General features: G+C 42.9%; 1 protein-coding gene across 2 annotated transcripts in view; it reads left to right on the forward strand.

Annotated features, from left to right (window-relative positions):
* The first annotated feature begins 1,150 nt into the window (after positions 1-1,150).
* Positions 1,151-22,761, forward strand: part of LOC125485029 — a 31,279-nt gene continuing 9,668 nt past the window's right edge. For both annotated transcript variants that reach the window (XM_048605908.1, XM_048605907.1), the window contains exons 1-5: positions 1,151-1,489; positions 7,762-7,885; positions 11,903-11,981; positions 14,896-14,978; positions 21,335-21,373. In XM_048605908.1, the coding sequence (XP_048461865.1) occupies positions 1,438-1,489; positions 7,762-7,885; positions 11,903-11,981; positions 14,896-14,978; positions 21,335-21,373 (377 nt within the window). In that variant the 5' untranslated portion in view covers positions 1,151-1,437. The remainder of the gene's footprint in view (positions 1,490-7,761; positions 7,886-11,902; positions 11,982-14,895; positions 14,979-21,334; positions 21,374-22,761) is intronic.

The raw sequence follows: 22,761 nt of genomic DNA on the forward strand, positions 1-22,761 counted from the left end.
TAGGGAGAGAACCAGCAAGAGGGAAACCCTACTTAATATTGTCCTCACCAAACTACCTGTTGCAGATGCATCTATCCATGACAATATTGGTGTGATGTAAAGTGTGAGATTTGTGTATATTTAAAATTTCTTATTTCGGAGTTTGGATTTGAATTAGTGCTATGGGAGTTTTGGTCTGCGTTTATTAGGGGTTTAACAATTAATTGTTCAGTATTTATGGAGCCATTTTTTTAAAAGGACAATATCTGTAGCATAGGGAATTCCTGGGGATTTGTTTCTATTGGGAGAGTTTTATGCAAGGGCAGAGTAAACATTGAAGAATATTAGCTTACTTTAAGTTGGAAGGATCAGGAATTTTATTTTTATTTGCTTAGAGGAAAAACCTAGAGTTTGGAAAGTGTTTTCTCAGTTCACAGAGCTCCTGATTGGAGTTAGATGTATGAAACACTTCCTTCTGACAAAAGAGATAGCTTACCTCAGTGCAGGGTTTTAGTTTGAAAGTTCCAGACCCGAAATGTTTAGTCACAACTCTGAAGATGTTATACAAATCTGAGAAAATCTAGGCTGAGTTATGTGAACTATTAAGGAAGATGCTATCAAACTCGTGAGAGGTAATTGAAAGAAACAGTTAAGTCAAACCTGTGGATGTAATAGAGAAGGGAATTCTCTCTGGTGTTTGAGGACTGTAACATGATGTTGGCTAGATGGGATTGTATTTTAGCTTATATTTTGAAATTTTACAAATTGTGTCATTTGTAAATAGTTTGGTTTATTCTGTTTTATCTTTTGTGAAATAAATTTCTATTTTATTGTTCAAACCAAATCTGCAGCATTGCATGCTTATAGTTCAGAGAAAGGTCACCTTTTTAAATAAGAACAAAAAAAAACGATCAAGGCAGATTTCAGTCTGTTATCTGACCTGTCTGGTAATAACATCAGCTGGGTTTATAACAAATGGTAGGAGTCTTTTGGGAGGACACTTACTCCATAGTATAGAACTTATACTTGAATTATAGAAATTAAAAATACTAAATGGTTGTAAAATTATGACTGTTGAAGAAACTATAGCCAGTTATTATCAAAGTGTTTATTTCAATGTATGTAGACATCAAGTGTATAATATATACTTTAAACCTTTTGTCCTGTAGCCCGAGAATGCTACCCAACATCAAACAAATGTAACGAATGCTAAATGCATAACGTCAAGCTCTAGTTCCAATGCAGATAAAGATTTGCACCAGGAAAATGATGATGTAAAAGAAGGTGCCTCCCTACAAACAAAAAGATACAATCGTTCTAAAGTGAAAAAAATCACGACGTAAGCAACCTAAGTCTTTTGTCGCGACAGATGGTGTAAAACAAATAGTTAGGCCTAGCCTGAAGCAACTGTGTTATTCAAAGAAAAAAGGAACAGGAAAATACAAAGGAATTTCAGACATGTCTGAGAACACTTCAGAAGTAGATGATTCCACTCCCTCAGCTAAAACAGGTATGTTCAAATCAAGAAATATATTGGGGATTGGATGTCACAATTAATTAAAGCTTTCATTTTTGAGATGAAGTGCAGGCAAATAGTAGATCGTTTTTGATACTGGTGTCAATACTTGGTATTTGCAGGGAAGTTTTCTTGTGACCAAGTTGTATGGGAGTTGTATATTTAACATCTCTGAATAGGTTAATTAGAAAATATCTGAAATCCAGTGTGCAGTTAAAAACAAAAGAATCTTGGCTTGAAGAGGTTCTTAATTACTGTTTTAACTGGCTCAGTTGATTTCCAACACGGTTCTCTGCTAGACATTGGGCTTGTCCTGGCAAAGAAACAGGATTGTTTCAGGATCTTGACTTAGCACAGTTTCAGGAGATGTGGCACCTTGCACACGTTAAAACCTTCCCCCACTTGTCTGGGGAAATTATGCTCATCGTTTACATATTTATTGGAGCTTCTTCTCAAATGATGGTGACTGACTGGAAGAATCACCAAGAAAATTCTGAAATATATTGGGCAATGTATCATGCAATTACACCAAAAATACATCATTAATAATGGTAAAATGTTTTTGACAAATATATGAACAATGTAATGCAAGAACCCATCTCTGTATACAAAATATATATTTTGATCAGTATCAGACTTGGTGATTGATTTTGAAAGTTTTTTTATTTTACAGGAGGTTCGGTAGCACTGAGAGTAGCATTCCTGCCTTTTAAACCAGAAGTTTTGGTTTTGAGTCATACTCCAGAGCTTAATGGCTATGGAAGTTGCATGTTAATAGCAGTTGAAATCAATTCAGTTTTCTTCTGTTTCTAATTATTTCGTTATATTGGGCGGCATGGTGGCTTTGTGGTTAGCACTGCTGCCTCATAGCGCTAGGGACCCGGGTTTGATTCCACCCTTGGGTGACTGTCTCTGCGGTATTTGCAAGTTCTCCCTGTGTTTGTGTGGCTTTTTTACTGGGTGCTTTATTTCCTCCTACAATCCAAAGATGTGCAGTTTGGGTGAATTAGCCATGCTTAATTCCCTTGTACTGTCCACGCATGTGTAGGCTAGGTGGATTAGCCATGGTAAATGGATGGAATTAGGTGGGATGCTCTTCAGAGGGTCAGTGCAGACTTGATAAGCCAAATGGCCTTTATCTGCACTGTAGGGATTCTGTGATTTTATAATATTTGTGCTGCCAGCTTGGCTCAGTTAATGTCACTTCCAATGTGCTCAAGCACAATTTAATGTTGGCACTTCAGTGCAACACTATCAAGATACCAACTTTTGCACAAAACATTAAACAGAGGTATGCCCAAGCAGATGTACAAGATTTGAAGAAGAGCAAGGAATTAATTGGATGTCTAATTTTAGCAGTAGCCCAATTTATAGTGCAGTTGTCTCTAGTTTTAAATTCCATTCCTGGCTTAGACACAGAAACACAGACTGACACTCCAGTTGTGTTTTAGTGAGATATTACACGGAGGCCCCATCTGCCTGCCCAGGTCACTGTAAAAGATCTTATGGTACTATTGCAAAGAGGAGTGGGCGAGTTGTTCCCAGTGCCCTAACCAACATTAATGTCACAGAAAGTGGATTGTGTGTTCATTATCCCTTTGCTGTTTGTGGTAGTTTGTTGAGAGCAAATTAGCTGCCTTGTTTTCTACATTACAACAGTGATGAGAATTCAGAAGTACTTTATTGACTGTAAAGTGCTTTGAGACATTCAGTCGTCATGCAGTGCACTATGTAAGTGCAAATTTTTATTTCTTTTTCTCGTCCACAATCCTTCCTCAAACAGCTTCACAAAAATAACTGAACCGATCCATCATCATGTTGCTTTGCAAAATTACCTTTTGTGTTCATATTTGACGGTGATGACTGCATTTTAAAGGATAATTCATTGACTATATACAGTATTGAGGAAGTGTAAGGATACATTAAGATTCTGTATAAGTGTGTAAGACTCTTAATCTATCGAAGCACTTCAATCTTCAAGGCAGTTTGAGTTCAGTGTGTTATGAGTTTAAACAGCTTTCTGCTGAGCTCAGGCTAAATTCTCAGCTCACTTGAGGTTGGATCAGTGGCAGGTGGAAACTCTGGCAACTAACTTGCCATTTCTTCAGCTCCATCCTGCCTCCGGGCTATTTTTGCAATCTCTAACTGCTGTTTCCTGTGTATGGAGGGAAATCTGTGTATTTTGTGGTCAATTGTATGTATTGGTGCTTCACCATGATCTGTTGGTATGCATGGAATATAGTATTCAAAAGTGCAAATGGCTTATAAATGTTAATGAATCACTCCTGATAAGACCATAAAACCATAAGATATAGGAGCAGAATTAGGCCATTCAGTCCTTCGAGTCTGCTCCACCATTTGATCATGGCTGATATATTTCTTAATCCCATTGTCCCACCTTCTCCCCATAACCCTTGATCCTGTTACAAATCAAGTACCTATCTACCTCTGTCTTAAATACACTCAATAACTTGGCCTCCACAGCTGTCTGCGACAATGAGTTCCAAAGGTTCACTACCCTCTGGCTGAAGAAATTCCTCCTCATCTCAGTTCTAAAGGGCATTATTTCTAGCTAAACCTGTGCATTTGGGTCCTGGTCTCTCTTGCTCGTGGAAGGTTGTGAAAGGGTCAGCCCTTCACTCAGAGGCTATTCCCTAGGGTGCTAATCTCTCCTACCAGTGGAAACATCTTCTCCAGCTTGACTCTATCTAGCCTCTCGGTATTCTGTTTGAGCAAGATCCCCCTTCTCATCCTTCTATACTCCATCAAGTACAGATTCTGAGTACACAACAGCTCCTCATATGACAGGCATATCACCGGGATCATTCTTGTAAACCTCCTCTGGAATCACTTCCAACGCCAGCGCATTCTTCCTTGCCCAGCACTGCTCAGAATATTCCAAATGCAGTCTGACTGAAACCTTATGCAACCTCAAACCTTATGCAGTACATCCCTGCTCTTATATTCTAGCTCTCTCAAAATGAATGCTAACATTGCATTTGCCTTTCTGTCAACCGAGCCTGCATGTTAACCTTAAGAGAATCCTGAACTAGGAATTCTAAATCCCTTTGTGCTTCAGACTTTTGAAGCCTTTGCCCATTTATAAAACAGTCTGCACCTCTATTCTTCCTGCCAAAGTGCATAACCTTATACTTTCCCACATTGTATTACATTTGCCACTTCTTTGTTTACTCTCTTAGCCTGTCCAAATCCTTCTGCGACCTCTCTGCTTTATCGACACTACCTGTTCCTCCATTTATCTTTGTGTCTTCTGCAAACTTAGCAACAATGCCATCTGTTCCTTCGTCCAGATCATTACATAACTTGAATTGTTGTGGTCCCAACACTGACCCCTGCAGAACTCCACTAGTTACTGGCTGCCATCCTGAAATGACCCCTTTATCTCCACTCTCTGCCTGTCATCCAGTCCTCTATCCATGCAAGAACCTTGCCCCTAACACCATTGGCTCTTATCTTACTTAGCAGCCTCCTGTGCAGCATCTTGTCAAAGGCCTTCTGGAAGTACACATAGATCACATCCGCTGACTGTCTTAAGTTGCTCATTATACTGTCAAAGAATTCTAACGCATTTGTCAACTGTAACTTCCCCTTGATGAAGCTGTGCTGATTCAGCCCTATTTTACCATTCACCTCCAAATACTCCACAATCTTCCCAACAACCAAGGTCAGACTAACTGGCATAATTTCCCATCTGCCTCCAACCCTTCTTAAATGGGGTGTTACATTAACCATTTTCCAGTCCTCTGGGACCTCCCTGACTCTGAAAGATCACCACCAATGCCTCTGCAATCTCCACAGCTATCTCCTTAAGAACTCTGGAGTGTAGCCAGTCTAGTGATTTATCCACCTTCAGACCTTTCGGCTTCCCCAGTGCCACCTCCTTAGTGATGGCAGCTACGCTTACCTGTGCCTCCTGACTCTCTTGAAGTATTGGTATGCTGCTGGCGTCTTCTGCTGTGAAGACTGAAGCAAAAAACGTATGCAGTTCCTACACCATTTCTTTGTTCTCCATCACTACTTCTCCATCTCGTTTTCCAGTAGTTCAATGCCTAATGTTGTCTCTGTCTTACCTTTTTTATGTAACTAAAAAAAATTTTTGCAATCTTCTTTCATATTATTAACTAGCTTATTCTCATAATTTTATCTCCCTCCTCCTGCCATCTCCATTTCTTTTTTTAGTTGTCCTTTGTTGTTTTTTCTTTAGACTTCCCAATCCTCTGGCTTCCCACTAATCTTCAGAACATTGTATCCTTTTTCTTTTGCTTTTATGCTGTTTCTGACTTCCCTTATCAGCCATGGTTACCTGGTCCTCTCTTAGTAGGTTTCTTCTTCCTTGGGATGAATTTCTGCTGTGCCTCCCAAATTACCTGCAGAAACTCCTGCTATTGCTGCTCCACCATCTTCCCTGCTAGCCTGTCCTTCCAATCATCTGTGGCCAGCTACCCTTTCATGTCTTTTTAGTTACCTTTTACTCAATTATAAAACCATTACATCTGATTCTAGCTTCTCCCTCTCAAACTACAAGGTGAATTCTACCATACTATGGTCACTGCTTCCTACGTGTTCTTTCACCTGTAGCTCCCTAGTCAAGTCTGCCTCGTTACACATCAGCAAATCCAGAATTTCCTGTGACTTCGTGGGCTGTACCATAAGCTGCTCCTAAAACCAACTTGTAGACATTCCACAAATTCCTTTCCTTGGGATTACCAACCTGATTTTCCCACTCCACCTGCACATTGAAGTTCCCCATGATTACTGTAATTGCTGGGACGCCTACATATAACTTCCATCAGTGCCTTTTTCCTTTGTGGTTCCTCAACTTACCAAACACCGATTCTATGCCTACTGACTCTTTAGCACTTCTTGCTATCGATTTAATTTCATTTCTTGCTAACAAGGCAACTCCGTCCCCTCTGCTCATCTGAGCATCTGCTTGTCATTTCGATAATCACAGTCAACAGAGAATTGTGTGTGTCGTGTCCAGTTAAAGACCCCTTCTTGATACAACTGTATATACATGTGTATAATCCGTTGAATAAAGTAACGAGATGGATTCAAACAAGAAAGTAGTCCAAAATCTTAAAATAAAACAAAGAACTGTGGATCCTGAAGATCTGAAACAAAAAACAGAAATTGCTGGGATATCTCAGCAGGTTTGGCAGCATCTGTGGAGAGGAGTCAGAGTTAACATTTCAAGACCTCTTATGAAGACCTGCTGAGTTTCTCCAGCATTTCAGATTTTGGGAGTCCAAAATCTTGATGACCCCAACATGATATTTTCATAAAGGGTATCTGAAATGAAAACAAAGTGCTTGAAATACTGAGCAGGTCTGGCAGTATCTGTGGAGGGATAAATCTTGCCCTTAACTAATTAATGCCCCTGAATGTTAAATCGCTACAAGGAAACTGGCATTGAGTCATCGGATGGCAAGGCAGATCACCTGAACTATAATCCTTCCCCAAATAGCTCCACAAATATGTTCTGTTTGTTTTAGGTGGCAGCAGCACACATTGCTTCATTGTAGTTTTACCTTGAAGTTGGAAATGTTAAGCACTTTCATTACTGTCTTTTCTATAAGCATGCATGGTTCTAAGTTTATTCATTTTTTATGTCTGTTAAAATGTGCACTATTTTGGACACATGGTAGTTTTGACCTGATTCAAACTGAGTTAATATTCCTTGGGTTTGAGACAAGATAGATCGATATGTGACATGCTATTTAAAGCACACAAGAAGGAAAATCTTTGAAGTTTAAAGGTTCAACACTATCTTGGGATTGACAGAGTTGCTAAATTTAATGGAAGTTGATGTTATTAGTACTAAATCATTGGGAACAACCCAGGTTAAAATAAAGGGGTGAGCACACCCAATCCACGAATTTCATTCAAATGTTGGTTCAGGCTTTGCGGATTTAGAAAATTCTATGTTGATGGAACTAAATGAGACAGTGCAGACCATAAGAATCAAAAACAAAAGGTTGTAATTTTAGAAAAATCAGGCCTTTCAAGAGCAAAAACAGGAAGCACTTCCTCCACAGAAAGGGTGGCTGAAATCCCAAATTATCTCCCAGGTTCTGTGACGAATGGACCTGTCAAGAATGGAACACGTTTCATAAACATTTACTTGGGTAAGGAATGTGAAAAAAGGCTCAGATTGACTATGATTTCATCGAAAAGCAAAGCAATTTAGAGATTTATTCTTATTCTTCTTTATAGGTCAATGAATTTATGCATTTACTTTGCAGAACCTGACAAATCGGAGAGTTCTCCTTCTGTGATTGCAAGCACAAAAAAAAATGAGAGTTACACAAGGCCAAAACCTGAGAAAAAGAAAGTTTCAACTGAAAAGCGTTCAAAACACCACAAAAGGTGGAAACTGTGAATTCATTTTGCCTTGCTTTAGCAGATTGAAGTGACTTTTTTCTCTTTTTTATTAAGTTTTAAAATTTCTTTTCTGTCTATCGCTAAGTTGAAATCTTCATGTGTCATGGATTAATTCCTGGAATGTGAGTCAGTTAGTGTGCTCTCCAAGTTTCGAGTAACAACATTTTAAGTGCATCCAAGATGAAGTATTTGAGAATAGCTTCCTATTATGTCTGCTTTCAGTATCCAGGCTCATACATGATAAATATTAACTCCATTGGGTCAAGGAAATTATTGTCTTGCATCAAGCTGAATTCTTTAATGAACTGTAACTTCATATGGGCAGGTGTAAGTAGAATTCTGAGGGGAAGAAAGGAACACCTTGCGTAAGTAATATTTGAATGAGAAAAACCTCTTGTGGGCATCATTTCAGATTGTGTTTCAGCCCATATTCTAACATTTTCAAACTGGATTTACCAATCTCAAGCCCACGCGGTATCTGTTGAATGGTAAATCACTGTAAATCTTTCCAGAATGTGTCAAAAATTGACATTTAATGCAGTAACTGGAAGAGAGATTTTCACTTGAAGAATCTGTATTAACGGAACAGTAAGGGGTTAAAAATGTAGCTTTATTGCCTGTTAACCCTGATGATTGGCCTGCTGTGATCTTCATGGTGAATTAATATTGGCTATCTGAAGCATTTATTTGCGGTGTCAAGTTTGGATTTGGCTTGTAATTTTAACAGCCACGTGGGCAGACATGCAATGTGGACACTCCAATCATGTGCACTGCCATTCCAATCACGAAATAACCAGAAAATGTCTGTTACTCCTTCTGGTTTCAGAAGTGTACTATAGACCATCAATGTCTCCTTAAATATAGAACCTCAATCGCATTGCCGCCTCCAACTTCCATTCCAAGGGTCTGGTTGCAGGCATCTGCCAGATGGGTAAGGTTTATGAGGCAGAGCATTGAGTTATATTGGGATACCTGCAGCTTTCCTGCCAAATTAAAAGGAGGCCAGATGTTGAAAATTATTCTGCCTCGCTGCCCATTGGCATGCTACTCTATAAGGTAAGAAGAAAATACTGTTTGCTAGAAACTTCCCTGGTCCCTGCTGCTACTCTCCCAGTTCTGCAGTGTCCATCACATCCCCTGTCTACCTGCTCTAGTTGTGCAGAGTACATCAAGATAGAATTATGTGGCACTCTCTGTCCAGATGATACTGCAAGGCTCCTTGCCCACAAGACTGATCCAAGGATTGGAACCTCGTCTTTAGAAGACCTATCATCTGATCCATGATAGCCTGAATATAAGAATTGTATTGACACTTGGCCTTAGTCAGGGGATGGTGTAATGGAATCATCAGCCATGGTTGAGTGGGTAGTCCTTGTCTCCATGTAGCCATCCTTGTAAAGCATCCAGCCTTTCAAACAAGTAGGAACCTGAGAGTTCTCAAGGATACTGGCATCTTAGCAACCCCCTAGTTACCTGTTGCAGACTTATAAGATCACTGAGGATCACAGATAACTTGTACATTGATGGAATGGAAGCCTTTCCTGCGGATGAAGTCTGCTGCATTACAATAGTGTTGTCAGTGTGATATGTACATAATTTTGGAACCCTGCATATGGGGTAGGCCGGCTATGTTGGCAAACCTACTCCCTGGGTTGCAGCAATGACCTTGTCATAGGGAGAGAAGATGAAGCGGTGTGATCTGGCACAAATTACATCACTAACATTTGTGAAGATTTGAGCAATCCCAGCCAGGACCCCAGTGGGTCCTTGGAAGCAGGCAGTTGCATAAGAATTTAGCACAGCCGTCACCTTGACGACCACCAGGATGGGATGGCAACCCAGCCCTTCAGATTGCAGGTCTCACTCCAGCACATGGCTTAGTTCTGTGACAATGTCATAGGGCATCCTCAAACTGTGGCAGCAATGTGCCTTGCTGGAGGAAATGGCATCAAGGACAATAGATGCTTGGCCTTCCAACACTGCTCCACATCCCGAGGGGACTTTCATATGACCTCTTCGTGTGGAGGCTGTTTCTCGGCTCCTGCAGATTGCTGCTGGTTGTGGGCTTACTGGTACATCTGTTCCACTTCCATTTTTCTGCTTTTGTAGCACCACAGAGACCAATCAATAATGACCTGGATGGTTGGATTGGTCATGGTTCCAGTGAACCTGCATGGGAAATATTAGAAACATAATATATTTGTAGTCATAGGGGGAGTCACTGTGCCCCTTGAAGATTCTCTCATTGTGCACAAGTAAAACTCGCTTGCTCAGACAGAAAGAAAAAAAATCTACCCACTGTGGATGTGGAAACAGCCATTCTTCATTTCCATTGCACATCTGCTGTTCAGATGAGGATGGAAGGCAACACAAGTCACACTCGGCACAGTTCCGTCTGGCAGTCAAGGACTCCCCCACCAATCCCCTCCACCTTGAACTTCTGTGTTCTTTGCTTCCTTGCGCTCCCTGTCAACTACATGAGTACTGAGCCTCCAATTGTCCTCAATCAACTCTTTTTAATTTATATCTTAATCTCCAACATTATCCCTTGAGCACTGGCCCATAGGCAATACAAGCTATTGTGTTGTACTGACACTCTCACCCACCCCTCCCTCTACCCCAAAAAAAAATCAGTGCCAGGGTAGGTGTAGCCATCAGTGATCCACACCCTTTCCCTTCCTGTAGTAATCCATGTCCTTTTAATGCACCATTATCTCCCACCATTATATGTTGAATTTTTGCCCTTTTACAATATTGTTCCCTCTGCAGACATTTAGTTGCCTCCAATCCCCACAGTTGGCTTCTGCAGCTTCCCTACCAAGGTGGTAGCTCTTGATAACCGCACCTTGATTTTCAGTAGCACAGCCCCAGGACTGATTTGCATGGACAGTTCTGACTGATGAATGACTGGGACATCGACTGATCTCTGTACAGATCCCTGACTGACCACTGCGACTCTCCAGAATTGTTCAAGTGAATCTGTGGGACTGACTGTGGCCCACTTACCAGACTGTATACGGGTATGGAACCCCCAGATCCTGACAGTGCCATGCGTCCAACTAACCATGTTCAAGCCCCTGTACTGAGATCTGGTGATGTCCTTGACTGATTCTGGAAACACTCTCTGATGGATTGAAGTCCCCCTTTACTTGACTGAGGACTAGTTTTCTTAGACTTTGAGACATGGCCATTTGATTGAAGCACATGCAGTGTGATTGCTGAGTAAGCTACTGCCACATGTTGTAGATGTGACATTGAGGTAATGTGGTGCCATCCCACAACATGCCTGTCCCTTTGACTGATCACTGCAGACAACTATGACAAGCTGTATGGCTTTGTGTCTGCACTAAAAGGCAAGGCAATACAGTAGTACCGTGGAGCCTTTAAATTCTGAATGAGCGGAGTTGCTGTGAGTATCCAAATAGACGCTAAGTGAGTAAGCCTTAGGAGAGCAAGCTAAGGCACACCCTGGTCCTATTCATGAGATGGGTGTTTGTTCATGGAGCAGACCCTGAGATGTTTGAGACTGCTATCCAGGATGGAGGCCTGGAGGAGCAAACGGTGAGCTGGAGTTGCCAGAAATTCTTGCATTCTAGTTTCCCTCTGGTACTTGGATGAATAGGAAACTGCATATAAGTGAGGCAAAATTTGGTATTCAAGGTATGTAAGTAGGTCTCTTTCTGCTTGTGAAATTCTCTTATCATTTAAAACTTAGTTTCAGAATCAGGCTTTTCTTGTTCTCAACTTTGAGAATCTAATTTTTTTTGATCTTGCCATATTTACTTTACTGACCGTCCGTTGCCCTTGTCATTCAGAAACTAGGAAAATTTCAGCCCTTTGTGTTGCCCTTGTGGAGAATGTGACATACATCTATAATTCTTTAAGACACCATTGCTAGGCATTAAGGCAATGATGTCACAGCCTTTAAAAGTACTTGCACCAAATTTCTATGTGCATACTTATGGCTCATATGATCTATATCCTTTTCTCTGTTTGCTGCAGACCTTCCAAAGTAAAAGAGGAATGGGGAATGTTGTCACCATACCTGGACAAAAGTGAATTGAAGTGTGCATTAGCCAAGGTAAATTTATGAACTTGTTTGTAATTAACACAGAAAAGAAAGAGGTCAAATTGAAATTATGAGCGTAACATTAAGCATTTTAGATAACATTCTACAGGCAAAAATACAATACAAATGAGTTTTGAGACCCAGCAAGAAGCTGGATACCCAAAAAGCACAATCTGCTGTTACCTCCACGACAGACCACAACAAGAAGACACAACATGGTCAGACACACTAGTCACCTGCCGTACATCAGAGACATATCATAGATGACCACAAGACTACTAAGATGCCTAGGTATCAGGGTAGCCCACAAACCAACAACCACCCTGCAACAGCTACTAATGAACGTAAAGGATCCCATAACCACAACCAATAAAACTAACGTAATATACAAAATACCATGCAAGGACTGTGAGAAACATTGAAAACCGAAAGGACTGTGGATGCTGTAAATCAGGAACAAAGCAGAAGTTGCTGGAAAAGCTCAACAGGTCTGGCAGCATCTGCGAAGAAAAAAATCAGTTAACATTTCAGATCCGATGACCCGGGACCCGGTGATCTGAAACGTTAACTGATTTTTTTCCTCACAGATGCTGCCAGACCTGCTGAGTTTTTCCAGCAACTTCTGATTTTTGTTCTTGTGAGACACATTGCATGGGCCAAACTGGAAGAAAACTGACAATAAGCATACACAAACACCAACTAGCCACCAGAAGACACAACCAATTCTCACTGGTGTCAATACCAGCGGACAAAAAAGGACACTAGTTCAACTGGGACAATACGCTCATAATAGCGTGAGACATGCCAGGGAATTCCTGGAGGCCTGGCATTCAAACCAGAATCCATCAACGAACACATTGAACTGGACCCCATATACAAACCATTGAAAAACAGCCAGAAGTAATACCACCCACCCCAGCAAACGGAGACATATAAATAACAAGTAGGATAGAACACCGACACTTCACCAGAGGCGCACTGATGATGTTACCTAGCAGAGTGATGAAACGTCTGCAACCAAACACACCGACTCAACGAGCGTGTCTACAACCTCACCCACAACCCGAGCTATAAATCTTTTCAAAAACTTTAAAGAAGCTGTCATAAAACCCTTGGTTTCTTGTACAAACATTGTGTAGGTGATCAAAGGTACTTTATCAAGTAAATTGTGTTTACTTTTTAAGTCTCTTGACAAAACTGTCTCCAGTGTATGTGGAGAATTCAACAGTGAAAGAATGGAGGAGGTATGACCAAGTTGGTAATCCATCTTTTTGCATATTTGTTTAGTAAATGTGGTACGTGATAGATTAATCTGCCTGGTGAGACACTGGAAATCCTTTCAATGAAGTTCTCACTACTGTGCCTTTGTTCACCATAATTTCTCTCCTAGGACATCTCGAAGGTTCTTCATGGCATCAAGTTTCTCCAACACACAGATCTTTGCAATTCTCTGTGTTAAGATTCCACAAGCAATTAAACTGAATTTCTGCATGTTCACTACTCTTGTGGAGGATCTGATTATTTTCTCTCATCCTGAACCATATGCTTGGCAATTTTTGTCAGTGTGATTTGCTATTGCCTTCCTCTTACAAGGTTAGGGTGAGATAGCAAGCGCTAAGTCTACCTGAGCCAGAATAAGAATAAAACTTAGGGTGGTATGATGCTTAATCACAACCTAATGGTCTCAAAAATTGAGGTTTCCCATCTCCAAGCCTGGCTATTTCAGGAAAGGATTTCTACACTATCATAAGGCAAAGATGCATCTTTCAATGTTTAAAGGAATGAAAGATAGATTTAGGAGATAAGCAAGAACTGCAGATGCTGGAAGTCTGTATCAATACAGTGTGGAGCTGGAGGAACACAGCAGGTCAGGCAGCATCAGAGGAACAGGAAAGTCGATGTTTCGGATCGGGACCCTTCATCCCAGTGTTGACTTTTCTGCTCCTCTGATGTTGCTTGACCTGTTGTGTTCCTCCAGCTCCACACTGTATTGACAAAGATAGATTTACTTAGATAGTCAGCTTTGCAGTGATGAAAATAAATGTTTAACGAGGAATTACTAGTTACAATTTTAACCTAAGTTAACCTGCTGTTAGAACTTAGATGCTTTAGTGAGATAAATGATTTCAACTTGTACTTTGTACTATTTGTATTTTTGCAATCTTATGGTTGAGTCGTAAACTATTTTTTGTATTTGTACATTTGTAGTCTTAATCATTCAAATTAGTGATTCTAAAAGGTTTTTTTTTAAAGTATTTAAATTCAATTCAAAGGAACAGAACAAAATCCTAATCTGATTGAGAAAAAAATGATAGATATTTTAAGAATGTTTGTTCAGGATGGGGATCTCTTGAAGGCTACATTTTTAATTCCAGCGGTATCTGTTGATTTGTGATATAACTATGATCTGAAGAAGAGTCATATTAGACTCGAAATGTTAACTATTTCTCTCTCCATAGATGCTGCAGATCTTCTGAGTTTCTCTGGTGTTCTTTGTTTGAGATTTCTAGCATTTCTGGTATTTTGCCTGTAATAACTCTGTTCACTATAAAACCCATCCTTCACCACCGCCCCCCCACTCAATGCGAGACATTAAGTAGACCGCTAATGGAATAATGATCGAACAGTGTGAGCCTTAGGGACAATGATATGATTATGATGTTAAATCACCTAAGAGCAAGTTAAGGAGAGATCTCACTGGGCAGACAGTACAAGTTTGTGTAGCTACATAACTGCACACACTGTTGGTCTGTAAGTAAAAGGTTGTAAATAAAATGTGCACAGACAAGTGCAGAATTAATTCGGAGATAAACAGACCTCTAATTGTCCTGACCAGAAGATGAAACAGCAATAATCAGAAAACATTTATAAATCAGGATATATTAGAGTTAGCAGATGTCACTTTATTTCATTCTGTCTTTCACAGCCTTCAGTGATCCAGTATGACTACAAGAGTAGAATTACTGCTAATGGAGTTGTTGAACCACACATCTCCTTCAAGATGGACAAGTAAGTAAAGAATTTTCATACACCATATGCTCTCATTCGGAAAGGCTTCAGAAGACAGGCCCAGCAATTAGCCTATGAATCCAATTGGCCCAGACCAATCAGATTTTATTTAGTACTGGGGAAACTTCTAGAAACAATAACTCATAATCATGTGGAAATATATGGATTGATTCAGAAAAGTCAGCACTAATATGTTAGGGGAAAATCATGTCTGACTAACTGAATGGAATCTTTTGGAGATGTACCAGTGCGTTGATGAGAGCAAGATTGTGATGTGGTGTACATGAACTTCCAACAGGTGCTCAATACAGTGTCACACACAGACCTGTCTGGAAAGTTATAGTTCATGGCATAAAAGAGGTAGTGGAAATGAGAGTAGAATATTAGCTGAGGGATCGGAAACAGTCATGGTTAATGAGTATTTTCTGAGCTGTACAATATTTGAGCTCCCCAGGGATCAGTAATAGAACCTTGTGCTTTTTCATATATAATTTAGACATTGGTGTGTAGGGGACAGTTTCAAAATTTGTAGATGATACAAAACAAGGGAGAAGTCTTAGCTGTGAGGAGGGCAGTATGGAACTTCAAAATACATTGGTGGGAGGAATAGGTGGCGGAAGTTCAGTGCAGAGAAGTGTGAGGTGATGCACTTTAGTACAAAGAACGTGGAGCAACTGTATAAAACGAAAGGTACTATTCTAAAGGGTGTGCAGGAACAGAAGGACCACAGTGTATATGTCATAAGTCATTAAATGTGGCAGGACAGATAGAGACAGCTGTAATAAAGCAGACAATATTCTAGGCTTCGTTAATAGGGAATAGAATACAACAATAGGGAGGTTACGATGAACATATGACACTGATTAGACCTCAGCTGGAGCATTGAGTGCAGTTCTGTACCCCACATGGCAGGAAAGATGTGAATGCATTGGAGAGGTAAACAAGAATAGTTCCAGGGATGAGCCATTTCAGTTATGAAGAAAGATTGGAGAAGTTGAGACTATTTTCCTTGTAAATTTGATAGAAGGTTTCAAAATAATGAAATGTCTGAACAGAGTGGATCAGGAGAAACTTTCCATTCTTAATGGATTGAGAACAGTTTTAAAGTATTTTGCAAAAGAAGCAAATATGTAGTGAGAAAAACCTTTTGAGAAAAGAAAGGGCTACAGAGTGCACTGTGTGGAGTGTGGTGGAAGCAGGATCAATTGAGGCATTCAAGAGGGCATTAGATGAAACTAAAATTGCAGAATTAGTGGAGAAAAGGTAGGAGATTGCACTAGTTTAATATGCTAAGAGATTGTACAGACATGGTGGGCTGAATGGCCTCTTTCTGCACAGTAATAATTCCTGTGACAACACAGTATGGAGCTGGAGGAACACAGCAGGCCAGGCAGCATCAGAGGAACAGGAAAGTTGACGTTTCAGGCTGGGACACTTCTTTAGATATGGGGGAGGGGGAGGTAGCTGGGAAATAAAGAGAGAGAGGAGGGGTGGATCTGGGGGAAGGTGGGTGGGATGGTGATGGGGGAATGCAGGTAGGGAGTGGTGGGGATTAGTCAGTGGGATGGGTGGGGCATATAGGTGGGAGAGAAGATGGACAGGTTGTGTCCGGTCAAGGAGGTGGGGATGAGATGGAGGCTTGGACATAGGATGAGGCCGGGGATAGGGAGATTTTGAAACTGGTAAAGTCCACATTTAGGCCATTGGGCTATAGGCTCCCGAGGCGGAATACAAGGTGCTGCTCCTTCAGTTTGCGGGTGGCGTCATTGTGACATTGGAGGAGGCCCAGGATGGACATGTTGCCCAGGGAGTGGGAGGGGGAGTTGAAATGGTTTGCGACCAGAAGGTGTCGTCGTTTGTCACGAACAGAGCGCAGGCGCTCTATAAAGCGGTCTCCGAGCCTCTGTTTGGCTTCACCGATGTAGAGGAGGCCACATTGGGAGCAGTGGATGCAACAGACCACATTGACAGATGTGCAGGTGAACCTCTGTCTGATGGATGTGCAGGTGAACCTATGTCTGATGTGGAAGGTTTGTTTGGTGTCTTGAACGGAGGCGAGAGCGGAGGTGTAGGGGCAGGTGTAGCACTTCCTGCAGTCGCAGGGAAAGGTGCCGGGGTTGGTGGGGCTAGTGGGGAAAGTGGAGCGGACGAGGGAGTCGCAGAGAGCACGGTACCTATGAAAGGCAGCTAGGGGTGGGGAGGGAAATATATCTTTGGTTGTGGGGTTGGATTGTTGGTGGCGGAGAATGATACGTTGGATGTTGGTGGGGTGATATGCAAGGACTGGGGCAATTCTGTCTTTTTTTTTGTTGTGGGGAGGGGATGTGAGGGCAGAGGTGTGGGAAATGCCAGAGATGTGGTCGAGAGCATTTTTGAAGGGGAGGGAGTTGCGATCCTTGAAATAAGAAGACATCTGGGATGTTCGGGAGTGGAACGCTCCATCTTGAGAGCAGATGAGACGGAGGTGGAGGAATTGGGAGTAGGGGATCACTTTCTTGCAGGAAGTTGGGCGAGAGGTGGTGTAGTCTAGGTAGCTGTGGGAGTCGGTGGGCTTGAAATAGATGTCGGTTTCGAGGCGGTCACCAGAGATGGAGACAGAGGTCCGGGAAACAGATAGGGGTATCTGAAATGGTCTCAACTTGAGGTTGGGGTGAAAGGTGTTAGTAAAGTTGATGAACTGTTCAAGCTCCTCGTGAAAGCACGAGGCAGCACCAATACTGTCATTGATATAGTGGAGGAAGAGGTGGGAGATGGGGCCAGTATAGCTGTGGAAGAGCGACTGTTCCATGTATCCTACGAAGAGGCAGGCATAGCGTGGGCCAGTGCGGGTTCCCATGGCCACCCCCTTCATCTGTAGGAAGTGGGAGGAGTTGAAAGAGAAGCTGTTAAGGATACAAATGTATTTGGTTAAGCGGGCGGAGGGGTCTGGTTGGGCCTGCGGGAGAGGAAGAAGTGGTGGGCTTTTAGGCCAACGGCATGGGGAATGGAAGTGTACAGGGATTGGATGTCCATAGTGAAGATGAGGTGTTTGGGGGCTGGGGAAATGGAAGTGTTGGAGGAGGTGGAGGGCGTGGGTGGTGTCCCGGACGTAGGTGGGGAGTTCCCAGACCAAGGGGGAGAAAACAGTCAAGGTAAGCGGAGGTAAGTTCAGTGGGGCAGGAGCAAGCAGTGGGTTGGCCAGGGCAGTCAGGTTTGTGGATTTTGGGAAGGAGATAGAAATGGGCAGTGCGGGTTTGGGGAACGATGAGGTTGGAGGCTGTGGGTGGGAGGTCACCTGAGGTGATGAGGTTATGAATGGTTTGAGAAATGATGTTTTGGTGATCAGGGTTGGGGTCATGATCGAGGGGGTGATAGGAGGAGATGTCAGAGAGTTGGTGCCTGGCCTCCGCAATGTAAAGGTTAGTGCGCCATACCACTACTGCGCCCCTTTTACCTGTGGGTTTGATAGTGAGTTTAGGGTTGGAGCAGAGGGCTGCATGTTCCGTGGGGGAGAGGTTGAGGCGATTGATGTTGCGACGGCAGTTGGAGATGAAGAGGTCGAAGGAGGATAGGAGGCCTTGGGGTGGTGTTGAGGAGTTTGAGTTTTGCTGGAGGCTGGAGGCGGGTTTAGACTCGCGGCTAAAGAAATAGGCATGGAGGTGGAGGCGGGGGAAAAAGTGTTCGACATCCAGATATCGATGGTATGCATTGATGTGTGGGCGGGGCTTGGGGAATGGTGAAGACCCGACAGGGCTTGGGGCTGGGGTTGGGTATAGAGCTGGTGGCTGGATTGGAGCTGGCTGTGGGGGTGGAATTAGTGACATCATCAGTGATGTCAGCAGCGGGTGGGGCAACATCGTCCTTGATGTCGGCAGTGCTCTGTGTTGGTGACGGAAGTGGCGGCGTCCACAGTGTGAGTGGTGGCAGCAGAAGCATGGTTTGTGGCACTGGAAGTGACGTGACCAGTGGCATCAGCAGGTGAGATGATGGTGACCACATGGTGAGGGAGGTCCTGGGTAAGGTTAAGACTTGGGGGGTGGAAGAGGGCCTGTGTTTGGTGGCAGGCACCAGTAAGTTTAGTATACTTATGGTTTTTAATGTCCGATAGGGCGGAGTAAAATCGTAAATTGAGGTTGTGGATTCTGCGAAGAATGAAAAACGGAAAAGGTCCTTTGCGGGTCTGGGAGAGGGAAGCTCTGAGCTGGGATAGGCTTGTTTGTAGGGCCATGAGATGCCGGCGCATGGCTAAGAGCGTGTGCTTGAGGAGCCGCATAGAAAACCGTTTTTGGAGGATCTGGATGTTGTGTATGTAGAGGTTGTTGCGGTCAGGGCCAAATTGGGATGGCCTGAATGCAGATTGCAGTCCATTGGGGATGATCCGATTCCATAGGCAGGTACTGAGAAAGGCAACGTGGCTGTAGTACCTGGTTTGCTTCAGTATGTGGTCGAGCAGTTTCGGGGCTGAAGAGATTACCAGAGGGTTGCAGTGGGCAAGAGATCCACTGAGGTCGTTATGGAGGGTGGAGGATAACTTCTTTAAGGTGGGCATCCTAGAAGGGGCTTCGCAGTGGGGTTATAAGTCACTCAGAAATAGTAAGAATTTCCGATGCTGGAGTCAGAGATAAGTGTGGAACTGGAAGAACACAGCAGTCCAGGCAGCATTAGAGGAGCAGGAAAGTTGACATTTCGGGTCGGGACCCCTCTTCAGAAATGGGGGAGGAGGAAGGGAGTTGGGAAATAAATAGAGAGAGGAGGGGTGGGCTGGGAAAGGTAGGTGGAATGATGATGGGTGAGTGCAGGTAGGCAGTGGTGGGGATTGGTCAGTGGGATGGGAGGAGCGGATAAGTGGGAAAGAAGATGGACAAGTTGTGTCAGGTCGAGGAGGTGGGGATGAGACGGAAGGTTGGCCATGGAATGGGGAGATTTTGAAACTGGTAAAGTCCACATTTAGGCCACTGGGCTGTAGACTCCCAAGGCAGAATATGAGGCGCTGCTCCTTCAGTTTGCTGGTGGCGTCATTGTGACATTGGAGGAGGCCCAGGATGGACATGTTGCCCGGGGCTGGGGGGTTGAAATGGTTCGCGACTGGAAGGTGCTCTCCAAAGTGGTCTCCGAGCCTCCACTTGGTCTCACCCACGTGGAAGAGGCCACGTCGGGAGCAGCGGATGCAATAGACCACATTGACGGATGTGCAGGTGAACCTCTGTCTGATGTGGAAGGTTTGTTTGGTGCCTCGAATGGAGGTGAGCAGGGAGGTGCAGGGACGGGTGTAGCACTTCCTGCGGTTGCAGGGAAAGGTGCCGGGGGTGGTGGGGCTAGTGCGGAGTGTAGAGCGGACGAGGGAACTGATTGTGTTGCAGGCCCCACCGAATACATGGGATATATGGAACACCACGACCTCCGAGTTCCCCTCCAAGTCACTCACCATCCTGACTTAGAAATATATCGCCGTTCCTTCACTGTTGCTGTCAAAATCCTGAAATTCCCTCCCTAATAGCATTGTGGGTCAACCCACAGCAGGAGGAATGCAGCGGTTCAAGAAGGCAGCTCACCACCAGCTTCTTAAGGGCAACTAGGGATGGGCAAGAAATGCTGGCCAGCCAGCGACACCCACATCCCACAAAATGAATAGAAAAGAAAATACAATGGTTATTGCATGAATGATTGATTTAATAGTTGATATTATACTAATTCAAGCTGAATCAGTGGATAAAAACACCATTACAACCGAGATTGATGAAGTATTTATGTGCAATGAGCTACATTTTAATTATGGCCTAAAGTTCTTGAAGCTTATAAGATCATCATCTTAACAAATTAGTGGAAAAAAAATCCAAATTTTAACATCTGTATAACTAACTACTGAGTTTGAGGTTTGTATACATATAGGTTAACCCAGCGTTAGTACAAGTCAGTTCAGGTCAACAAATTTGATCCCATTTATGTATCTTGATAAAGACATACCCAAAATCTTTAAATTATTCCTTTATTTCAAGAGTCTCCCTACTTCTTCCTCCTTTCAATGAACAGGAATAATAATGAGCATCCACATTGAGATTTGAGACTGTGAACATTCTTCCCTCCTATGTTACACAAATACATTTGCACATGAAACAATCACTAAAATTCCCTGTATTCAAATTAATATGAGGGAGAATAGAAGATGATGATGGGGATGGATGAAGAGAGCTGGGAGGAGGTTCATGTGAAACAGAAATTTCAGGATTAATCAGAGATAGTAAGAACTGCCGATGCTGGAGTTGTACTATTTCAGGATTAACCAGCTGAGCCTTGTTGTTGTGTAGTCTGTTTTGTTTTATTGAGCCATTGTGATTCAGTGTAAATTAACTTCTAATTCTCTTTTTTTTATGCAACAGCATGTTACCTGACCAACTTACTAAGCAATTGGAAAACTGGTAAGGAAAGGAATTTCACTACATTAAACAAATGACACTGAAATGATTTTTCAAAGCATCAGAAAGTTGTGATGTTAGTCATCTTGGGACAATACTCCTGCTGCTCATCAATCAGATTTTTAAAAAAAAATTTATAAATGGGATTAGGGCATTGCTGGCCAGGCCAGCATTTATTGCCATATCTAAATGCCCTCTGGGCAGTTAAGAGTCAACCACTTTACTGTGGGTCTGGAGTCACATGTAGGCCAGACCAGGTAAGGATGGCACTTTCCTTCCCTAAGGGACATTAGTGAACCAGATGAGATTTTCTGACAATCGACAATGGATTTGTGACAGTCATTAGACTCATAATTCTAAATTTTCATTGCATTCAAATTCTACTATCTGGATTTGAACCTGGGTCCCCAGAACATTACCTGGGTCTCTGGATTAACAGTCCAGCTACAATACCACTGGGCCACTGCCTCCCCTTGGTGTGCAGCTGTTTGGTCCAAGCAGCACCCATTGGAGTGATGATCACTGGTACTGCATCTGTCCCCCAGCAATGTCTGCCCTGCATCCAGAATCAAGGTAGGTGAGGGAGTGGGCAGTGGATGATTGCTGGGGCAGATTCTGACAAGGGAGAAAAAGAAGGAGTGGCGAGAGGGGAGCTTACTGCTCAAGAACTGGCCACAATAAGGGCCTCAAGTGGCTGACAGACAGGCAGGCCACCTGCCACCTTTTCCCAATCTGTGTAAAATAGTGGCAGGACTGGTGGGCAAGAGGCACACTGCCCACAGCATTTTACCTACCCTCCACTGCAGGGGTGATGGGGGAGTGGTGAAGGTAGGGGTTGGTGGGTGGAGGAAGTGTGGTTTGTAACTAAAATCCAGTCCATAGGATCAGCCATGAACCAATAGGTTAAAGAAGCTTAATGACCTACTTTTCTACGTTTGTGTCCTGCAAAACAAATAGACTTTTAGTCATTATGAAGTTTGTGCTAACATGTGACCCAAAATACTACTTTACATCAAGTTATCCAAATTTTCCCAGAGATCAGCCTCTCCAGCACTATGCAAACGAAGAAATGCTTCTGAAAAAAACCGTAACTGTACACTGGGTGCTGTCTGTGTGTCTTTGCTGATGCACGCTGAGAAGTAAATGCTGTTTCTCTTGATTCCTTGGATATGCCTCTAATCTTGCTGTCTCTCTAACTGATATCATTAGGTGGTAATTTTGAAGAAAATTTAACTATGATTTAGAGATAGTAGGAACTGCAGATGCTGGGGAATCTGAGATAACAATGTGTAGAGCTGGATGAACACAGCAGGCCAAGCAGCATCAGAGGAGCAGGAAAGCTGACGTTTCAGGCCTAGACCCTCCTTCAGAAATGGGGGAGGGGAAGGGGG

Source organism: Rhincodon typus, chromosome 15 (assembly GCF_021869965.1).
Source record: "Rhincodon typus isolate 14 chromosome 15, sRhiTyp1.1, whole genome shotgun sequence".
NCBI lineage: Eukaryota > Metazoa > Chordata > Chondrichthyes > Orectolobiformes > Rhincodontidae > Rhincodon > Rhincodon typus.